Below are 18,067 nucleotides of genomic sequence, written 5' to 3' on the forward strand. Positions count from 1 at the left end.
GAGAACATGGACAAATCGACCTACTTGACACTGTTTCCTCATATTTAAAATAGGGATAGTAACAATCTGTGTCATGTTTATTGAGAGGATTAGATTAGTTAATGCATCTAAATGCTTTGCCCAGTGCCTGCTACTGAGTAAATGGCGCAGTAAGGAGTGCCTATTATTGTTATGATTGTTGTTGCCAATGGCAAAAGTAAACCATCGTGGAGAGTGACAAAAGGCTTGGAATCTAACAAAGTACTTAAAATCAACCATGGTTCCTGGTCTTCTAGATTTGGTTCCCTTCTATAGGAAGTACCTGGTCCCGTGAACTTTTGCCCTCTGATTTTATCCAGAGAAGGGAGCATGTGTAAAGTCTTCTCTCACCCTCACTCCTAACTTCTTTCTGAAATGTGGAATATTCATTCACATCCTCTCGGCTCAGATGTGAATGTTGCATCTCACACAACCTGCAGACCATGAGACTTCATTTCCCAGCCTTTTGCCTCATAAGAACCACCCTCTTTGGAACATTTTTCTCACATTTTATAAAACTCGGTACTAGGGAAATTTTTGAAAATGACACTGAAATAAAACTGAATAATAAGACTTGATTGGGTCCAAAGACTTAAGGGAAAGAAAATGTCGTTTTATAATTTCAAATTCAAGGAGGTCTTACACGCAAAGTATTAGAGTGGGAAGGAAGAATCAAGATACCGAGGATGCAAAAGAGAAAGCAAAGACTCAGAAGGAAAAGGATGAGAAAGAAATGCGTTCTGTGGCTGCTATTCTGTTTACAAGCCCAGTTCTCCATTCTTCTTATGAAATTCAGGTATTACCTGGAAGTTCTTCTTCTGTGTGAATTATTCCAAATTCTGCTTTTTGCTTATGTTAGCCAGAGTCAGTTTCTGTTGCCCGCAACTCAGTAACCCTTACTGATTTACAAATAAAGAAAAAAGGGGAGTTGCCGCAGCTGTTGGCTGAGCCATGTGGCTGACAGGGTCTTGGTGCTCCGGCCGGGTGTCAGGCCTATGCCTCTGAGGTGGGAGAGTCAAGTTCAGGACATTGGTCCACCAGAGACCTCCCAGCTCCATGTAATATCAAACGGCAAAAGCTCTCCCAGAGATCTCCATCTCAACGCTAAGACCCAGCTCCACTCAACGACCAGCAAGCTACAGTGCTGGACACCCTATGCCAAACAACTAGCAAGACAGGAACACAACTCCACCCATTAGCAGAGAGGCTGCCTAAAATCATAATAAAGTCACAGACACCCCAAAACACACCACCAGACGTGGTCCTGCCCACCAGAAAGACAAGATCCAGCCTCATCCACCAGAACACAGGCACCAGTCTCCTCCACCAGGAAGCCTACATAACCCACTGAACCAACCTTAGCCACTGGGGGCAGACACCAAAAACAATGGGAACTACGAACCTGCAGCCTGCGAAAAGGAGACCCCAAACACAGTAAGATAAGCAAAATGAGAAGACAGAGACACACACAGCAGATGAAGGAGCAAGGTAAAAACCCACCAGACCAAACAAATGAAGAGGAAATAGGCAGTCTACCTGAAAAAGAATACAGAGTAATGATAGTAAAGATGATCCAAAATCTTGGAAACAGAATGGACAAAATGCAAGAAACATTTAACAAGGACTTAGAGGAACTAAAGAGCAAAGAAACAGTGATGAACAACACAATAAATGAAATTAAAAATTCTCTAGAAGGAATCAATAGCAGAATAACTGAGGCAGAAGAACGGATAAGTGACCTGGAAGATAAAATAGTGGAAATAACTACTGCAGAGAAGAATAAAGGAAAAAGAATGAAAAGAATAGAGGACAGTCTCAGAGACCTCTGGGACAACATTAAATGCACCAACATTCGAATTATAGGGGTCCCAGAAGAAGAAGAGAAAAAAAAAAAAAGGGACTTAGAAAATATTTGAAGAGATTGTAGTTGAAAACTTCCCTAATATGGGAAAGGAAATAGTCAATCAAGTCCAGGAAGCACACAGAGTCCCACACAGGATAAATCCAAGGAGAAACACGCCAAGACACATATTAATCAAACTATCAAAAATTAAATACAAGGAAACAATATCAAAAGCAGCAAGGGAAAAACAACAAAAAACACACAAGGGAATCCCCATAAGGTTAACAGCTGATCTTTCAGCAGAAACTCTGCAAGCCAGGAGGGAGTGGCAGGACATATTTAAAGTGATGAAGGAGAAAAACCTGCAAACAAGGTTACTCTACCCAGCAAGGACCTCATTCAGATTTGACGGAGAAATTGAATCTTTACAGACAAGCAAAAGCTAAGAAAATACAGCACCACCAAACCAGCTTACAACAAATGCTAAAGGAAATTCTCTACTCAGGAAACACAAGAGAGGGAAAAGACCTACAATAACAAACCCAAATCAGTTAAGAAAATGGTAATAGGAACATACATATCAATGACTACCTTAAATGTAAATGGATTAAATGCTCCAAACAAAAGACATAGACTGGCTGAATGGATACAAAAACAAGACCCATATATATGCTGTCTACAAGAGACCCACTTCAGACCTAGAGACACAACAGACTGAAAGTAAGGGGATGGAAAAAGATATTCCATGCAAATGGAAATCAAAAGAAAGCTGGAGTAGCCAATTCTCATATCAGACAAAATAGACTTTAAAACACAGACTATTACAAGAGACAAAGAAGGACACTACATAATGATCAAGGGATCAATCCAAGAAGAAGATATAACAATTGTAAATATTTATGCACCCAACATAGGAGCACCTCAGTACATAGGGAAATGCTAAGAGCCATAAATGGGGAAATCGACAGTAACACAATCATAGTAGGGGACTTAAACACCCCACTTTCACCAATGGACAGATCATCCAAAATGATAATATATAAGGAAACACAAGCTGTAAACGATACATTAAACAAGATGGACTTAATTGATATTTCTAGGACATTCCATCCAAAAACAACACAAAACAGTTTCTTCTCAAGTGCTCATGGAACATTTTCCAGGATAGATGATATCTTGGGTCACAAATCAAGGCTTGGTAAATTTAAGAAAATTGAAATCATATCAAGTATCTTTTCCGACCACAACGCTATGAGACTAGATATCAATTACAGGGAAAAAAATCTGTAAAAAATAAAAACACATGGAGGCTAAACAATACACTACTTAATAACCAAGAGATCACTGAAGTAATCAAAGAGGAAATAAAAAAATACCTAGAAACAAATGACAATAAAAACACGACGACCCAAAACCTATGGGATGCAGCAGAAGCAGTTCTAAGAGGGAAGTTTATAGCAATATAATCCTACCTCAAGAAACAAGAAACATCTCAAATAAACAACCTAACTTTACACCTAAAGAAATCAGAGAAAGAAGAACAAAAAAACTCCAAATTAGCAGAAGGAAACAAATCATAAAGATCAGATCAGAAATAATTTTTAAAAAATGAAGGAAACAATAGCAAAGATCAATAAAACTAAAAGCTGGTTCTTTGAAAGGATAAACAAAATTGATAAACCATTAGCCAGACTCATCAAGAAAAAAAGGGAGAAGACTCAAATCAATAGAATTAGAAATGAAAAAGGAGAAGTAACAACTGACACTGCAGAAATACAAAGGATCATGAGAGATTACTACAAGCAACTATATGCCAATAAAATGGACAATTTGGAAGAAATGGACAAATTCTTAGAAAAGCACAACCTTCCAAGACTGAACCAGGAAGAAATAGAAAATATAAACAGACCAATCACAAGCACTGAAATCGAGACTGTGATTAAAAATCTTACAACAAACAAAAGCCCAGGACCACATGGCTTCACAGGGGAATTCTATCAAACATTTAGAGAAGAGCTAACACCTATCCTTCTCAAACTCTTCCAAAATATAGCAGAGGGAGGAACACTCCCAAACTCATTCTACAAGGCCACCATCACCTTGATACCAAAACCAGACAAAGATGTCACCAAAAAAGAAAACTACAGACCAATATCACTGATGAACACAGATGCAAAACTCCTCAACAAAATACTAGCAAACAGAATCCAACAACACATTAAAAGGATCATACACCATGATCAAGTGCAGTTTATCCCAGGAATGCAAGGATTCTTCAATATACACAAATCAATCAATGTGATACACCGTATTAACAAACTGAAGAAGAAAAACCATATGATCATCTCAATAGAGGCATAAAAAGCCTTTGACAAAATTCAACACCCATTTATGATAAAAACCCTCCAGAAAGTAGGCATAGAGGGAAACTACCTCAACATAATAAAGGCCATATATGACAAACCCACAGCCAACATTGTTCTCAATGGTGAAAAATTGAAACCATTTCCTCTAAGATCAGGAAAAAGACAAGGTTGTCCACTCTCACCACTATTATTCAACATAATTTTGGAAATTTTAGCTACAGCCATCAGTCAATAAAAAGAAACAGAAGGAATCCAAATCGGAAAAGAAGAAGTAAAGCTGTCACTGTTTGATACTATAACATAGAGAATCCTAAAGATGCTACCAGAAAACTACTAGAGCTAATCAATGAATTTGGTAAAGTAGCAGGATACAAAATTAATGCACAGAAATCTCTTGCATTCCTATACACTAATGATGAAAAATCTGAAAGTGAAATTAAGGAAACACTCCCATTTACCACTGCAACAAAAAGAATAAAATATCTTGGAATAAACCTACCTAAGGAGACAAAAGACCTGTATGCAGAAAACTATAAGACACTGATGAAAGAAATTAAAGATGATACAAACAGATGGAGAGATATACCATGTTCTTGGATTGGAAGAATCAACATTGTGAAAATGACTCTACTACCCAAAGCAATCTACAGATTCAATGCAATCCCTATCAAACTACCAATGGAACCTAGGGGCAGAACAAGAATAAAGATGCAGACGTAGAGAATGGACTTGAGGACACAGCGAGGGGGAAGGGTAAGCTGGGACGAAGTGAGAGAGGGGCATGGTCTTATATACATTACCAAATGTAAAATAGGTAGCTAGGGAAGCAGCCGCATAGCACAGGGAGATCTGCTCGGTGCTTTGTGACCACATAGAGGGGTGGGATAGGGAGGGTGGGAGGGAGACGCAAGAAGGAGGAGATATGGGGATATATGTATATGTAGATCTGATTCACTTTGTTATAAAGCAGAAACTAACACACCATTGTAAAGCAATTATACTCCAATAAAGATGTTAAAAAAAACGGCAATTAAGAGTCAGAAGAAAACAAGACACAAAGAGGACTAGAGAAGATGGAGACAGTAGTTGGATCCTATGACTGCCCAGATTTTGAAGGATTCCAGTCGTAGTCTGTGTATTTCCTTAAAAATAAGCCCCCACCCCACCTTCACCATTTTTTAAAATTAAAATGGTCCTTGTTCCCTGTAATTGAGGTGGCACCTGTTTTTTGTATTAATCAAGACTCTTTCTATTGCAAGTAACAGAAAGGTAACTAATCAATTGGAGCAAAAAGTCCAGGGACCATGCTTCTGGCAGGGCTAGATTCACATACCATCAGGAATCTGATTCTCCATCGTTCAGTCCGCTCTCCTTTGTGTCTGTTTCATTCTCCAGGGTTTCCCCTCTTGATGGCAGAGATGGCCAATGGAAGCTTCAGGCTTATTTTGTACTAGTTTATCATCTCAGAAGAAAAAGTTTCTCTTTCCAGTAGTTTCAACAAAAGTTCTGTGGTTGATGCTCACTGGAAAGTGCTGAGTAGCTTTCAATCACTGAAATGTGATTGGAAAATTGTGATTGACTGGGCTTGGTCATATGCCTGCCCTTGAACTAGGTGAACACACACCACATAGGAAAAGAATGAGGGGAAATGCTCTAAGAACTGTAGAGATTATGAATTGCCCTCCAGAAGTTTTTGTCACATTCTTTCTGGGTAACAAAACACCCACATATTAGCCAGGAATATAGCCACCCAGAATCAAGACTACATTTCAAAGGATCTCTTGAAGCTAGAAAGCCAGGTGACAATGTTCAGACCAACTGAATACAAGTGGAAGTGATGCAGGTCACTTCCTGGAAACATCCTCAAAGGAATATGTCATGATTTTCTGTCCTTTCTTCCTTACCTGTGTCCAGAATGTGGACAGGATGGCTGGAGATGAATAAGTCATCTTGGACTTACATGGTGATTTGGGGATGGAGGAAACACATGGTAGAGCCTGGGTCCTTAACACTGTGGAGCCACATCAGCACTGAATCGTCTTTATCTTCTTTTATGTGATAGAAAAGTAAACATATGTCTTGTTTAACTAGAAAAGTAAACATATGTCTTGTTTAACTGAGTGTTATTTGACAAACCACACAACCCAACGTAATCCTACCAGAACCCCCCAAAGGAAAATCCTGGCATTCCTGGAAAAAATAGGGGCAGGGATGATGCGCAGGCATGTCCACTGTCTCACTCCCTGAAAAATTTTATCTCAGTCACGGTCATTACTCTGGTTGGAAATTTGAAGAGGTAAATCTGCCTGGCTCTGATGTATCTGAATATCCAGAAATTTCAGAGCTTATGAATTCAAAGACAAAACTAATTTTAAAGTTGAGCCAAGCACAGAATTATGAGAAATAACCATATCCATGTTTTATTTTCCCTAAAGAAAAAAGCACTTGTCAGAGTGGATTAATCCACATTTAACCTTGTAACTTTAACAGTGAAATGTAGAAATAGCAGGCTCGCAATGTGGAAAACTGTTGAGAATACATATTAGAACTTCTTTCAATAAATTTGTTTTGACATTTTTATTAAGAATTTGAGTGAGGAATTAATTAAATTGTAATCAAACACAGAGATGGGATGATGCCAGTAGAATGGTTCATGCCTTGAATAATGGAATCAGAATTATGCAACGTCAGAACCCCAAGAGGTTTAAGTTTGTCATAACTCCCCATTGTACAGATGAGAAAACTGAGGCTCAGAGCTGTCAATCCATTGCCCAAGGTATACCTGGAATCTAGGGTAAAGCTGTTGGCATTCCTTCTTTCTACTTTTTCTTTTTGAATAAATGAAAGCTATGTCATGATTCAAGATTCAAGTAGACATTTTTTTTTAATGGAGTGAGATGATGAGATAAGATACAATTTAATCAGGTCAAATGTGTAAGGACCTACATGTTGGGTCCAAAAAAGCCCACTGTACAAGCACAGTATGGGGTAGATGTGCCTTAATCAGCAGTACTTGTAAGAAACACTTAGAGACATTACTTGGCTGAAGCTTGAGCTGTCAGCAGTGTGATGTAGCTACAAGAAAAAGATGATGGAGTCATGGGAGGCATTACTGGAAACAGAGTTTAAGGAAGGGAGGGGAGAGTCCTGTTGAAATTTTCAGTCTGTTGAGCTTTTCAGTCTACAGTGGGGAATTCCTCATTCAGTCCCAGGTGTCAGACTTCAGAAGTGACATAGACAAATTAGTTCAGATCTAGGATGGAATTATGTGAGGAATGGTCAAAGGAACTTAGGAAACTGCAAAGCACTCTAACTAAGAGCTTCAATCTTGGAGTCCGACTGCCTGGGTTTCATCCCAGCTCATCCAATTACTGAGTATGTGTTCATTAAGCCTTAATCTCACTGTCTGTAAATTAGGAATTATAATAGTACCTGTCGCTGAAGATAAATGAGGTAGTGAATGCCAAGTGATTTGCATGTTACTGGCACAAAACAAGCACTCAATAAGTGTTCGGATTAAGGAAGCAATGTGATGTGAGGATAATGGTAAAAATCCCATAGGTTGTGGTGAATATTAAATGAGCTAACACATGCCCAGTGCTTGAAACAAACTTCCTAGTTGTTATCATCTGTAGGAGAGGGATTGGCCTAAGGTCTCTAGGGATGGGTCTGGTTTGGGGACAGAATATTCCCTTAGCTTGGGCTAAAGTCCACAGAGCCTGACCAGATTATTCCCCGAAGAAGGACCCTGAAAAAGGATGTTCAGTTTGGGGAGAGAGAGGGGTGCAGTGAGGGTGGTGGTCACTCAGACATTTCATGGGGGTACTCACTTGGTGAACACCTGGACAGGATGACATGGCACTGTGGAGTGACAGCCCAGCTGCATTCTTGGCCATGGTCACTTAGGCCTGTCTGATGAACAGTTCTGATCCGCTAGCGTGGTCACGCAGGGCAGTACTGGGGTTGGTCACTCAAGCCTGTTCTGGGCACGGTCACTGATAATTGTCCTGTGGGCAGTCTCTTAGGAGCCATTCGAGGAGGAATTGCTCCTGGATAAGTCCTCCGCGCCCTCTGTTTCCTCCTCCCAGTGCCACTGCGTGCAGAAGTCCTGGACCTTACGGACGCTGTGGGACCCTGGTCAGCTCCCCGGGGAGCAGCCCACCGCTAGAGGGCGGCGGCTGAGAGGGACCCGCCCTCGGGGAGTCCGCTCCTTTGGGGCTCGCTCTTCCGCCAGGCCCAAGGAGAGGTGGGGTGACAGTGGGTGGAGACGCACGCTTCATGGGTGTGAGAGCGAGCCGCCTGGGTGTGAGTCAGCGCGCGGGGGTCCAAGGAGCTCCACGGATAGTCACGGAATCTCACTCACGCTCGGCTCCTCCGCCCATCCCGTCTAGAGCGTGTGTCCCGGTCCTGCGCCTGCGTGCGCACACCGCACGATGTCCGATTCCGGGCTCTGGGTGTCCTTTGGGTGAAACGGGGGTGGGCGGAAGAGGGAGTGTCCCTGTGGGTGTTTTTGCGCCCAGGTTAGATTTCTCTCTCCCCTCCCCATGTGGGGTCTGGGGGTGTATCCCGCTCAGGTACGCGTGTACCTGTGTTTGTGCGTGCGTGCGTGTGTCAGTGTGGTGGGACCTGTTATCAGTGCAGGGTGCTTGCGTCTGTGCCCGGGTCTCTGTCTGGGTCTGGATGTTGGCGCAATCTCGAACCCCTGGGTGTCGGGAGGCCCTGGTGGCCGGGGTATCCAGCCTCCCGGAGGAGCAAATGCTTCGACACCTTCCCCTCACCACCCCAAGCTGGCCCGGGCTCCTTAGGGAGCTGCCTACGTGGGGGGGGGCCCGGGGTGGTGTGTCCCTGGGAGGGATAGAGAAGGGGGGCCAAGGGGCTGGCCGGGTCCCCGGGCGGGGCGCGGGCTCGGGGGACCCGCGCGGCTGACGTCAGGCGACTCCTTAAATAGAGCCGGCAGCGCGCTCGGCCCCGCATTTCTCGAGGAGCCGGAACGCGGCCGGCGGCCAGCGCCACCGTCCGGCCCGCCCGCCCGCACCGCCGCGCCGCCGCCGAGCGTTCGGGGCGCCGCGGCGCGAGGATCCGGGATGGGGCTTCGGGCGCTGGGCGCGCTTCTAACCCGGCGCACGTGAGAGCCGAGGAGCGCCGGGCGCCGCCCCGCTGCCCGGAGCCCCAGAGCCCAGAACGCGGGGATGTCGGAGGCGCCGCCGCCCGTTCCCCGAGGAGACGCCGCCTCCGGGATCCCCGGGCATGGTGCGCGCCCGGGCCGGCAGCTCCCGGAGAAGACGGCGCCCCATATGCCCGACCCTCGTGGCCCGGGCCGCGCGGCTCGAGCCCTCTAGGCGGCCGCAGGGCCCCAGCCGCTCCGCCGCCGGCGCCCCCTCGGAAACCATGACCCCCGGAGCGGGCCCATGGAGCCATGGCCTATAGGGTCCTGGGCCGTGCGGGGCCACCTCAGCCGCGGAGGGCGCGCAGGCTGCTCTTCGCCTTCACGCTCTCGCTCTCCTGCACTTACCTGTGTTACAGCCTCCTGTGCTGCTGCGACGACCTCGGCCAGAGCCGCCTCCTCGGCGCGCCTCGCTGCCTCCGCGGCCCCAGCGCGGGCGGCCAGAAACTTCTCCAGAAGTCCCGGCCCTGCGATCTGCCGGGCCCGACGCCCAGCGAGCCCAGCGCTCCCAGCGCGCCCGCCGCTGCCGCGCCCGCCCTTCGCCTCTCCGGTTCCAACCACTCCGGCTCGCCAAAGCTGGGTACCAAGCGGCTGCCCCAAGCCCTCATTGTGGGCGTGAAGAAGGGGGGCACCCGCGCCGTGCTGGAGTTTATCCGCGTGCACCCGGATGTGCGGGCCTTGGGCACCGAGCCCCACTTCTTCGACAGGAACTACGGCCGCGGGCTGGACTGGTACAGGTAAGGAGGGGAGTCCCACTCAGCGCGCCCCGGCTCCAATCGGCTCCGTCCTCTGAGCCATCTCCTGCGCTTTCGCTTCCCCTTAACCCGGCTCGCTGAGTGGGCTCCGGTTGACACGTGAGGGGGTGGGGGAACTCTAGCAGAAGGATTTATCCAGAACTTCCCAGTGATTGTGCAGACGGGCCCCGGTTTCTTGAACGGCGAAGGACAGTTGTCTCTGGAATCGCCGGAAGGGAAGGGAGATCTCTAGCCTGACCTCGGGGCGAGTTGGAGGGCTGGCTCCGTGTCCAGCGTCTGGGGTAAAGCCGAGTGCGCAGGGAAGGGGCAGCCGGGACAGGTGCTGCCTGAACACAGCCCTGTCCTGAGTCTCGCCAGATGTTTCTTGGCATTTGACGGACCCAGAGAAGGGAAGGTCCGAAGAGGGCCCCCTCGCGGCAGGGCTCTGCGCTTGGGCGAGGTCCCCGGAGTTCAGGCTGAAGGAGAGGGCATCCCCTGAGGTGTGGGCATGACAAAGGCCCCTTCCGGAGTCTCAATCTGAGCTCCAGGTATTTGCTGCTGTATCTGGCCTGAGACTCCCAGTCACTCTGACCCTGAATTAGTGTTTTTGAATAGTGGAAAGGACCCTGGATGTGAGTCTTGGCTCTGCACTTAGCTTGAGCAAATTCCTAAAATTCATTGAGCCTTGATTTTCTGGTCCATCACAAGGATCAGGAAAAGTCCCTGCCCTGTGTGCCTCTCAAGGCCTTTCTAAGCGCTCTAAAAGTGCCAAAGAGACACTTCGCACTGGGCGATGCTTCTAAACCAGCAGCCAGGGTGTGGAATTTGGAATACTTGTAGGCACCTCAGATGAAGGCTGGCTAGGGTCATAGGGGCAACCAGTCATAGGCAGACTCCCACTGCACTGCCAGGGATGACAGTCACCCAAGCTGGCGGTGTCTGGGAATAGCCTGAAACTTCTGGAAGGTAGTAGCCTCCACTGTTCACTGCCCATTTCCCTCCCAAGCCCTGTATGGTGCTGAAATGTAGGACTGGCCCATGTGTGGGCTGAGCAGGGCATCCCTGGGGGTGGTGTAATGTATGTGGTCCCCATAAAACCTGGGTCACAAATTTCTCACCATTTGCCTGACCCCTTGAAGACTTGCTACAAAAGTCTGCCTAGTAATGGAACTGGGGAGGGGTAACATGGTAGCTGACACAGTAGCTGAGGCTATTCTTTAAAAATTTTATTAAAGTAAACCCTCTAGGGAGTAGAAAGTCATAAGCATATTGGATAAAGGACAACTTCATTAGAAGGAGGACCCCACGGGGCTCATAATAAGGACCCTGGATTTGTAAGGATCGGGGCAACAGGGCCAACTTATCCCCTTTGCCAGGGAGCCCTGGCCTGCAGTGGTCATGGCTTATGGGACCAGGGGTGGGACATGCCCCTTCCTCTGGAAGCAGACACACAGTCCATCTCCAGTGGAGTGCAGCAAGGGCACAGCTGGTCTGTGGGTGGCCCCAGCACCTTTATGCTGGCTCTGTGGAATAGGGAGGGTGGCACAGAATGGCAGGTCTGGTGCTTTCCAAGCTGTGACCCCCCCCCCAGGCATCCCATCTGGGTGTACGAAGTATTTGAGGACAGCGTCTGAGCCAGACCGTGGGGTGAGAGAGGCAAACACATCTAACAGCAGAGCACGATGTGGGTCAGCCATGGCCATACTCTAATGCACAGCAGGGTTTCCTCGATGGAAAATCTAAAGAACATTATGAAACCCTTTGCCAAAGTGAAGTGCCTTTTAAGTGCAAAATAGCAAAATTGTGAGCATTGGCTTTTATTGAGCCCTCCACTAAACACCTATTCCCTGCACCCAGCCCCTGCACTCCCTCTTCTGTGCTCTGCCACCAAACACCATACCTCAGGCTTCCTTCTCGGAGCCTGTGTCATTCAGGGATGGCTGCTTTTTATTTTTAACCTTGGCATGTGTGATTCTAAGCCAGCTTAGCTGTGAACCTTAGAGATGGGAGCCGTGCCTTTTTTTTTTTTTTTTTTTTTATATAGCACATTTGGATTCTGCTAAAATTCTCAACTGAGTCTTGGTAGGTTTTATTTAACATCAAGCATGCTGACAGCTCCACTTCTCTCTCTACTACCCCCCACTTCCCAGGGTCTGTCTTACCGTCCCTTTCTCCCTTTATATTTCCGAAAGAACATTTGGCCTGCAGGTCTGGTAGTAACAGCCCCATCCCCGTCACTTCCCCAGGAAGGCTAGGAGCCTCTAGCATCAGGAGGGGCTGTGTGATTTGTGCTTATTTGGGTTGCAAATCCACACCCCCAGAGCCCAGGGTTTCGGGTGTGGATGGTCATTTCTGCATAAGGTAATACTGCCCCATTTGGATGCTGTTTCCATACTTTCCAGAACATTTCTCTGTATGTGTTTTACTCTATTATCACTCAAGTAATATGCGTTAGTTGCAGAAGTGATGGGGATAGATGGTTTTCTTTAAAACCCATGCTCTCACTTTATTCCTGAATTCCATGACTTAGGACGGCAGGTGGTAAGATGCTTCTCTCTCTGCCTGTTGCCCTTATCATTTCACAGATGTGAAAACTGCAACCCGAAAAGAGAGCATCTGGAATGAGACTCAAAGCAAGCTGATGAAATTTAGGCCCAAAAGTCATTGGCATGCACTGTCCCACCAAGATTTACACATACACGCTGTGTGTGTGTGTGTGTGTGTGAGCTCATGCGTGTGTGCATTTCCAGCCAAGTACTCTAACCAGTGTTCTGCACAGCTTGCCACCATAAAGCCAGTGTCCACTGGGTAGACATGGCCAAAGAGCCCTTGCACCTATTGTAGGGGACTGTGTTTTCCAAAGGTAGAGTTGCAGAGTTGCAGGCAGTGGATCTCATTATGATCTGCCCACCTTGAAGCCCCTGGGGATAACCTCCCAGGTCTGGAGGCCCCAGTCAGGTAGACAATGGAAAAATCAAAAGGAGAGACTTCTTTCTGTGAGTAAGTGGAGATAAACCAGGAGGTGACAAACGGTGCCTGAAGGCAAAATGAAACATCCAGGGAGGCACCATCGGCCAGAGGCCAGGAGACAGAATCTGCACCTTCCTTACCCCCAGCCTGAATCCTCTCTTGGAACTAGCCCAGTTCAGGCCACCCTAGGAATGCCCATCACTGAAGCTTACCTCACCTCTGCACCTGGGTAGCTTCCCCTCTCCCAATTTGCTCCACATACAGAAGGGTCCTGGCCTTAAGTTCTACTTTCAACAGCTGGGTGTGCAGGGTGGGGTCGGCTAGCTGCTTGGACAGGGAGGCAGGGTGAGACCATGCTACCAAGGGACCCAGGATAGGACCTGCTGTCAGAAGGCAGGAGATAGTCCCCTATGCTGGGTAATTGGAAACAGAGTCCTGGCTCCCTCGTCATGTGATGGCGCCTGTGGTAACTATCACAGAAGGTTGTTTTGAAGAATGAATGAAACCCTGTATATGAAAGTGCCCTGGAAAATTCCCTGGTGTATAAAGATAAGACAGTAATGTTATCACTGTTACCACTATTACTACTACTACTTCACGAACACTCCTTTTACCACCATCAGTACTATTAGTATTAAAACTATCCGTTTCTTTCCCCACTGCTGTTACTACGTGGGGCTGAGGAATTAATTAATTGCTGGAAAAGTAGTTTCATGAACGCCTGGGAGGGGTCCTGGCCTTAAGTTCTACTTTCAACTCTGCTTTAATTGTCCTTTTTCCCCTCCCTCCCTTTCTTCTCTCCTTCCTCCTGCATTGGTAAAAAGTCACTTCTCATTTCTGGGTGTCAGTTTGCTCACCTTTAAAATGAGAATGATATCTGACAATGTATGTGAAAATGCTTCTCCCAATCTAAGATTATATTCGGGATGCATCAAAGGTTGAGTATGAGACAGAGTATTCAGGGCTTTCATCTTTCATAAAGAGACATAAGTTGTGCATTGTCCAGTAGTTTTTAAAGTCTTAGGGGAAACTGAATTTTGTGTAAAGTGTCCTCCATTTTGCTAGTTTTCAGCGACTGGGGTTGGGGGGTGGCAGTGTGAAGACGAAGTGAATCTTCTCTAAATGCATTGAAATGCCAACAAGAGCAAGTGAATATGTGATAATTGACTCTGTGCTCTGGTGTCAAAATTGTGTGATAGATGAGCCTGTTCTGTAAATTTTAGACTCCACAAGTCTGGTTATTTATTTGTTCAGTGGCAGTGGTGTTCTGCGGATGGCGTAAGGCAAAGAAGACATAGCATTTGCCCTAGAGGCAATAGTCTAAGTGAGAAAGAGAATTAAAAGCACAGAATAAGGTCTATCACCCTATCCAGCTCATTTCAATCAAGAAATCAAATTTCAAGAACAAAGCCAAACTTTAGAAAGGCAAACTTTAAGAAGAAATAAAACCAAAGGCAGGAGGCAGGGGAAGTAATGAATGTGGAAGGCTTTACCACCTTTAACAAACTGATGGACACATGGCACAGATGGACCCGTGCTTGCCGTGTGCACAGATGTGTGTGCACGCACAGCTCACACGTGGGCACCCGCACACACAATTCCAGTGTCTGTGCAGACACGTCTTCATAAGGAGTTTTCCTGCTTCTGTCCAGGAGGATGTCACACATGCTGATTAAATGGATCCGCTGAGTCCATAAATCCTCTGTCTGCCTTGTAGGTCTCTGTCAGCCTCGCAGCAGCTGGAGATATAGTAGTTAGTTCCAGCACATGTACAGTTCTTGTCAGGCACCGAGGAACATTCAGGATGGGCAAGAAGGACTGTCATCGCTCAAGGAGGCTTTTTGAAGCCTGGCTTTGCTTCCCCCTAGAGCTGGGTGGGACAGTGGAAGAGCTTGGAATGAAGACTGGGCTTTCTCCATGGCCTTTGGTATGTGGCTATTTAGGGGGGAAAGACCCGGACCAGCCCCAGTGCTATTCAGCCGGCACACATTGTTACATCTGTTTCGGATGTTAAAATATTACATAGATTCTAAGAAGCACATTTTCTCTTTCACCTTTTAATATCTCTGAAATTAGGATGTGTCTAATGATTGATGGGGTCTTAAGTCCTTGAGATACGATGTTTCCATATTGGATGGAAACTCTCTCCCCCAGAGATGCCCTCTGCTCTGGAAACTCACTGGACCTTACAAAGGGCCAGCAGCTAGGTGGCAAATGCCCGGCCCAGCAGGGAGCCCCTAAGACCCTGCTTGTCTCTGCAGCCAGCAGGGGTCTCTTCTGATTGGTGAAGGAGCTGTACCCATTTAAGATTTTTGATTGTTACCCGTGCCATTTCCTATCCTGAAATGAGGGGAAGTGTGGGTTGACAGCCACCACGAGACAACAAGGTGCTCTGGAGGTCATGTTCTTCACGGGCTGCTGTTCTGCCCAGATATTTGGAGTCATGTCCCAAGAGTCCCTAACAGGTTCAGGGCATGCTTGATGCCCAACAGGTGCTGTTACCTGAAGGGCTTGCTTCTGTTCCATGCATCTGGCGTGCAGGACTGTAGAATACTTTTCTTCTCGTTGGTTAGACCTTCACGCATCATTCCTGAATGATTGAGAGACCGAGTGGGCGGGGCGAGGGCGGAAGCACACAGCTCCGAATTCAGATCGCCTGAAATGAGTGCCCTTGGAGGGCACGCCCTCTCTGTGAGCGAGGGCTCGGCCGCGGGTCTGGGGCGGGTAGGTAAGCTCGCTGGCTGTGAGTCAGGCTGGAGGGCGTTTGCAAGGTCACGCAGTCTACCTAAACCTGTGGGACTCTCTCTCCCCTCCAGAACTAACCCCAGGGCGGGTTAATCCATTTATTTGTCAAACGCCTACCATTTGCCGGAATCAGTGCCGAGCTGCTGTAGACCGGCTCTGCGGCCACTGTGTTCTCCTAGTGGGCTGTACGGATGGGCTGGAGGGTTTTGTAGTCCATGGGCAGCTGGATGAGGTGGGTGAAAGCCACAGTGATGGAAATAACTTAGCATTTCAGAGGTGGTTGCTGCCTGTCGAGCTCCACAGCTGGGCTGTTGGTCCGATGCTTCTCTCACGGGGCTTCCTCAGAGGATAACGGCATAGAGAGAGAGGGGGGCAAGGGGTTACTACTGAGCGTGTGCTTCCAAGGAACTTGGGCCAGATGGACTGGTTGGGTTACCTGGGGCTTGAGCATCACATGATTTCCCGGACACAAGTCCACTGGGAGTGGCTTCCCAAGCTCAGAAGTCAGCAGTGTTCATTGTGGTTCCATCTCAGTGCTCGTGGCCGCCGGCCCCCACGAGTAAGAAACCCAGGGTGTCTGCTCTGGGTGGAGGCTCAAGGACCTCTCAGTGCTGTTCTCAGAGAGGCAGCATCACGCCCACATCTTCGGAGGGTAGCATTTTCCAGGCTTCAGTCATTTTTGTACTGCCTCATATTTGCCAAAACCTGGCATGACCTCTGCTATTATTTTCTTAATAATTTGTATGTTTATGTTAACATTTAAAAATTATATTTTTTATAAAGAACTGGGTTGATTTTTCTGCAGTGTGTACATTGTAGAATAGATAATATGTTCCCATAGTGCAGACTTCAAAAATGACAAAGGATATTCAATGAAAACCATTCTGCTTCTTCCCACTCTGTCTCTCCACCACGCAGTTCCTCTTCCCAGAAGCAGTCACGGGATCCATTTTTGTGTATCCTTCTAGAGATGTGCTGTGCATTTGTAAACCTAACACCCATTATGCAAATGTAGTCAAAATACATATTTTTAGGGCTTCCCTGGTGGCACAGTGGTTGAGAGTCCGCCTGCCGATGCAGGGGACACGGGTTCGTGCCCTGGTCCGGGAAGATCCCACATGCCGTGGAGCGGCTGGGCCCGTGAGCCATGGCCACTGAGCCTGTGCGTCCGGAGCCTGTGCTCCACAACGGGAGAGGCCACAACAGTGAGAGGCCCACGTACCGTAAAACAAAACAAAAACAAAAACATATTTTTAGAAAACAACTTTATTTGAAAACCACCTTAAATGGAAAACCAGCATCACTTGCCATAATTAGAAAGTAATTATAAAAATAAGTAGATTGAAAACAAACAGTGCTATTGAATTTTTGCTACTGAAAGTGGCTAGAATGTTCCAAGCCTGTAGCCTGCTCTATCTTTGTTTAAAAGAGGACGTCAGGGGATACTAAGAAGAGCAGTTAAAGAAATACTAATATCAATGTGAAACATTTCTCCTTAATGTAATCAGAAGGAATGAAAGTGAAGTGGAAAAGATAATAAATTTTCTCACCAGTAGGTCTAATGTAGTATCTAAAATTACTGAGATGAGCTATGCACCAGCATCATAGGAAACACTACTAGTCTGCAGAAAACCCAGTGTAAGTAAATCCAGTGATGTGTCTAGCGTTCAGATTCCTTTGATGTGTTAATGATTGGAAGAGACAAGCCAAAGGAAAACTCAGCACAAGTATGAGCATTCAGAAAGTATTGGTGCTTGCAATATTTACAAAGTAGTCTAGCCTTCAGAACAGGATTCCCTGAATAAAGGGTATAGCAGGTATTTAAAAGAAGAAAAAAATCCCACAAGTTTACTGTTGGTTTCATCACTGCTTTTGCTGGTGGAAAATCAGCGGTCTCCCCCATGGATATCGTATCTCCATAGGTCGTTACATACCTGCAGGCATCAGTGTTACAAAAGTCAAAAGTAAAGTTGTTTCCACTAGGGACTTGGCAACTTATGTGAAAGGGGCTCAGAGCTTTTTTCTGTTTTTTGTTTTTAAAATTTTGAGACTCATGTGAGAGAGGATGTCTTTTTGAAATCTCAGGATGCAAAGTCCTTTTTTTTCCCCGCTGCGATGCATATGTGAGGCTTAAACATAACGGCGGGGCAGGGTGTCACTCTTGCTTTCTCAGACAGTTTGATCTCACTGTATAAAGAGGGGAAGACAATGTCATATCTTTGTAAAT

The 18,067-nt window shown here is 46.6% G+C and overlaps 1 protein-coding gene across 1 annotated transcript in view; it reads left to right on the top strand.

The window, feature by feature from the left end:
* The first annotated feature begins 9,197 nt into the window (after positions 1 to 9,197).
* Positions 9,198 to 18,067, top strand: part of HS3ST2 (heparan sulfate-glucosamine 3-sulfotransferase 2) — a 94,405-nt gene continuing 85,535 nt past the window's right edge. Inside the window, exon 1 of the mRNA XM_029221491.1 lies at positions 9,198 to 10,128. Coding sequence (XP_029077324.1) covers positions 9,644 to 10,128 — 485 coding nt within the window. The 5' untranslated portion in view covers positions 9,198 to 9,643. The remainder of the gene's footprint in view (positions 10,129 to 18,067) is intronic.

Source organism: Monodon monoceros, unplaced genomic scaffold (genome assembly GCF_005190385.1).
Source record: "Monodon monoceros isolate NGI ecotype Baffin Bay Population unplaced genomic scaffold, NGI_Narwhal_1 Super_Scaffold_13, whole genome shotgun sequence".
Lineage (NCBI taxonomy): Eukaryota > Metazoa > Chordata > Mammalia > Artiodactyla > Monodontidae > Monodon > Monodon monoceros.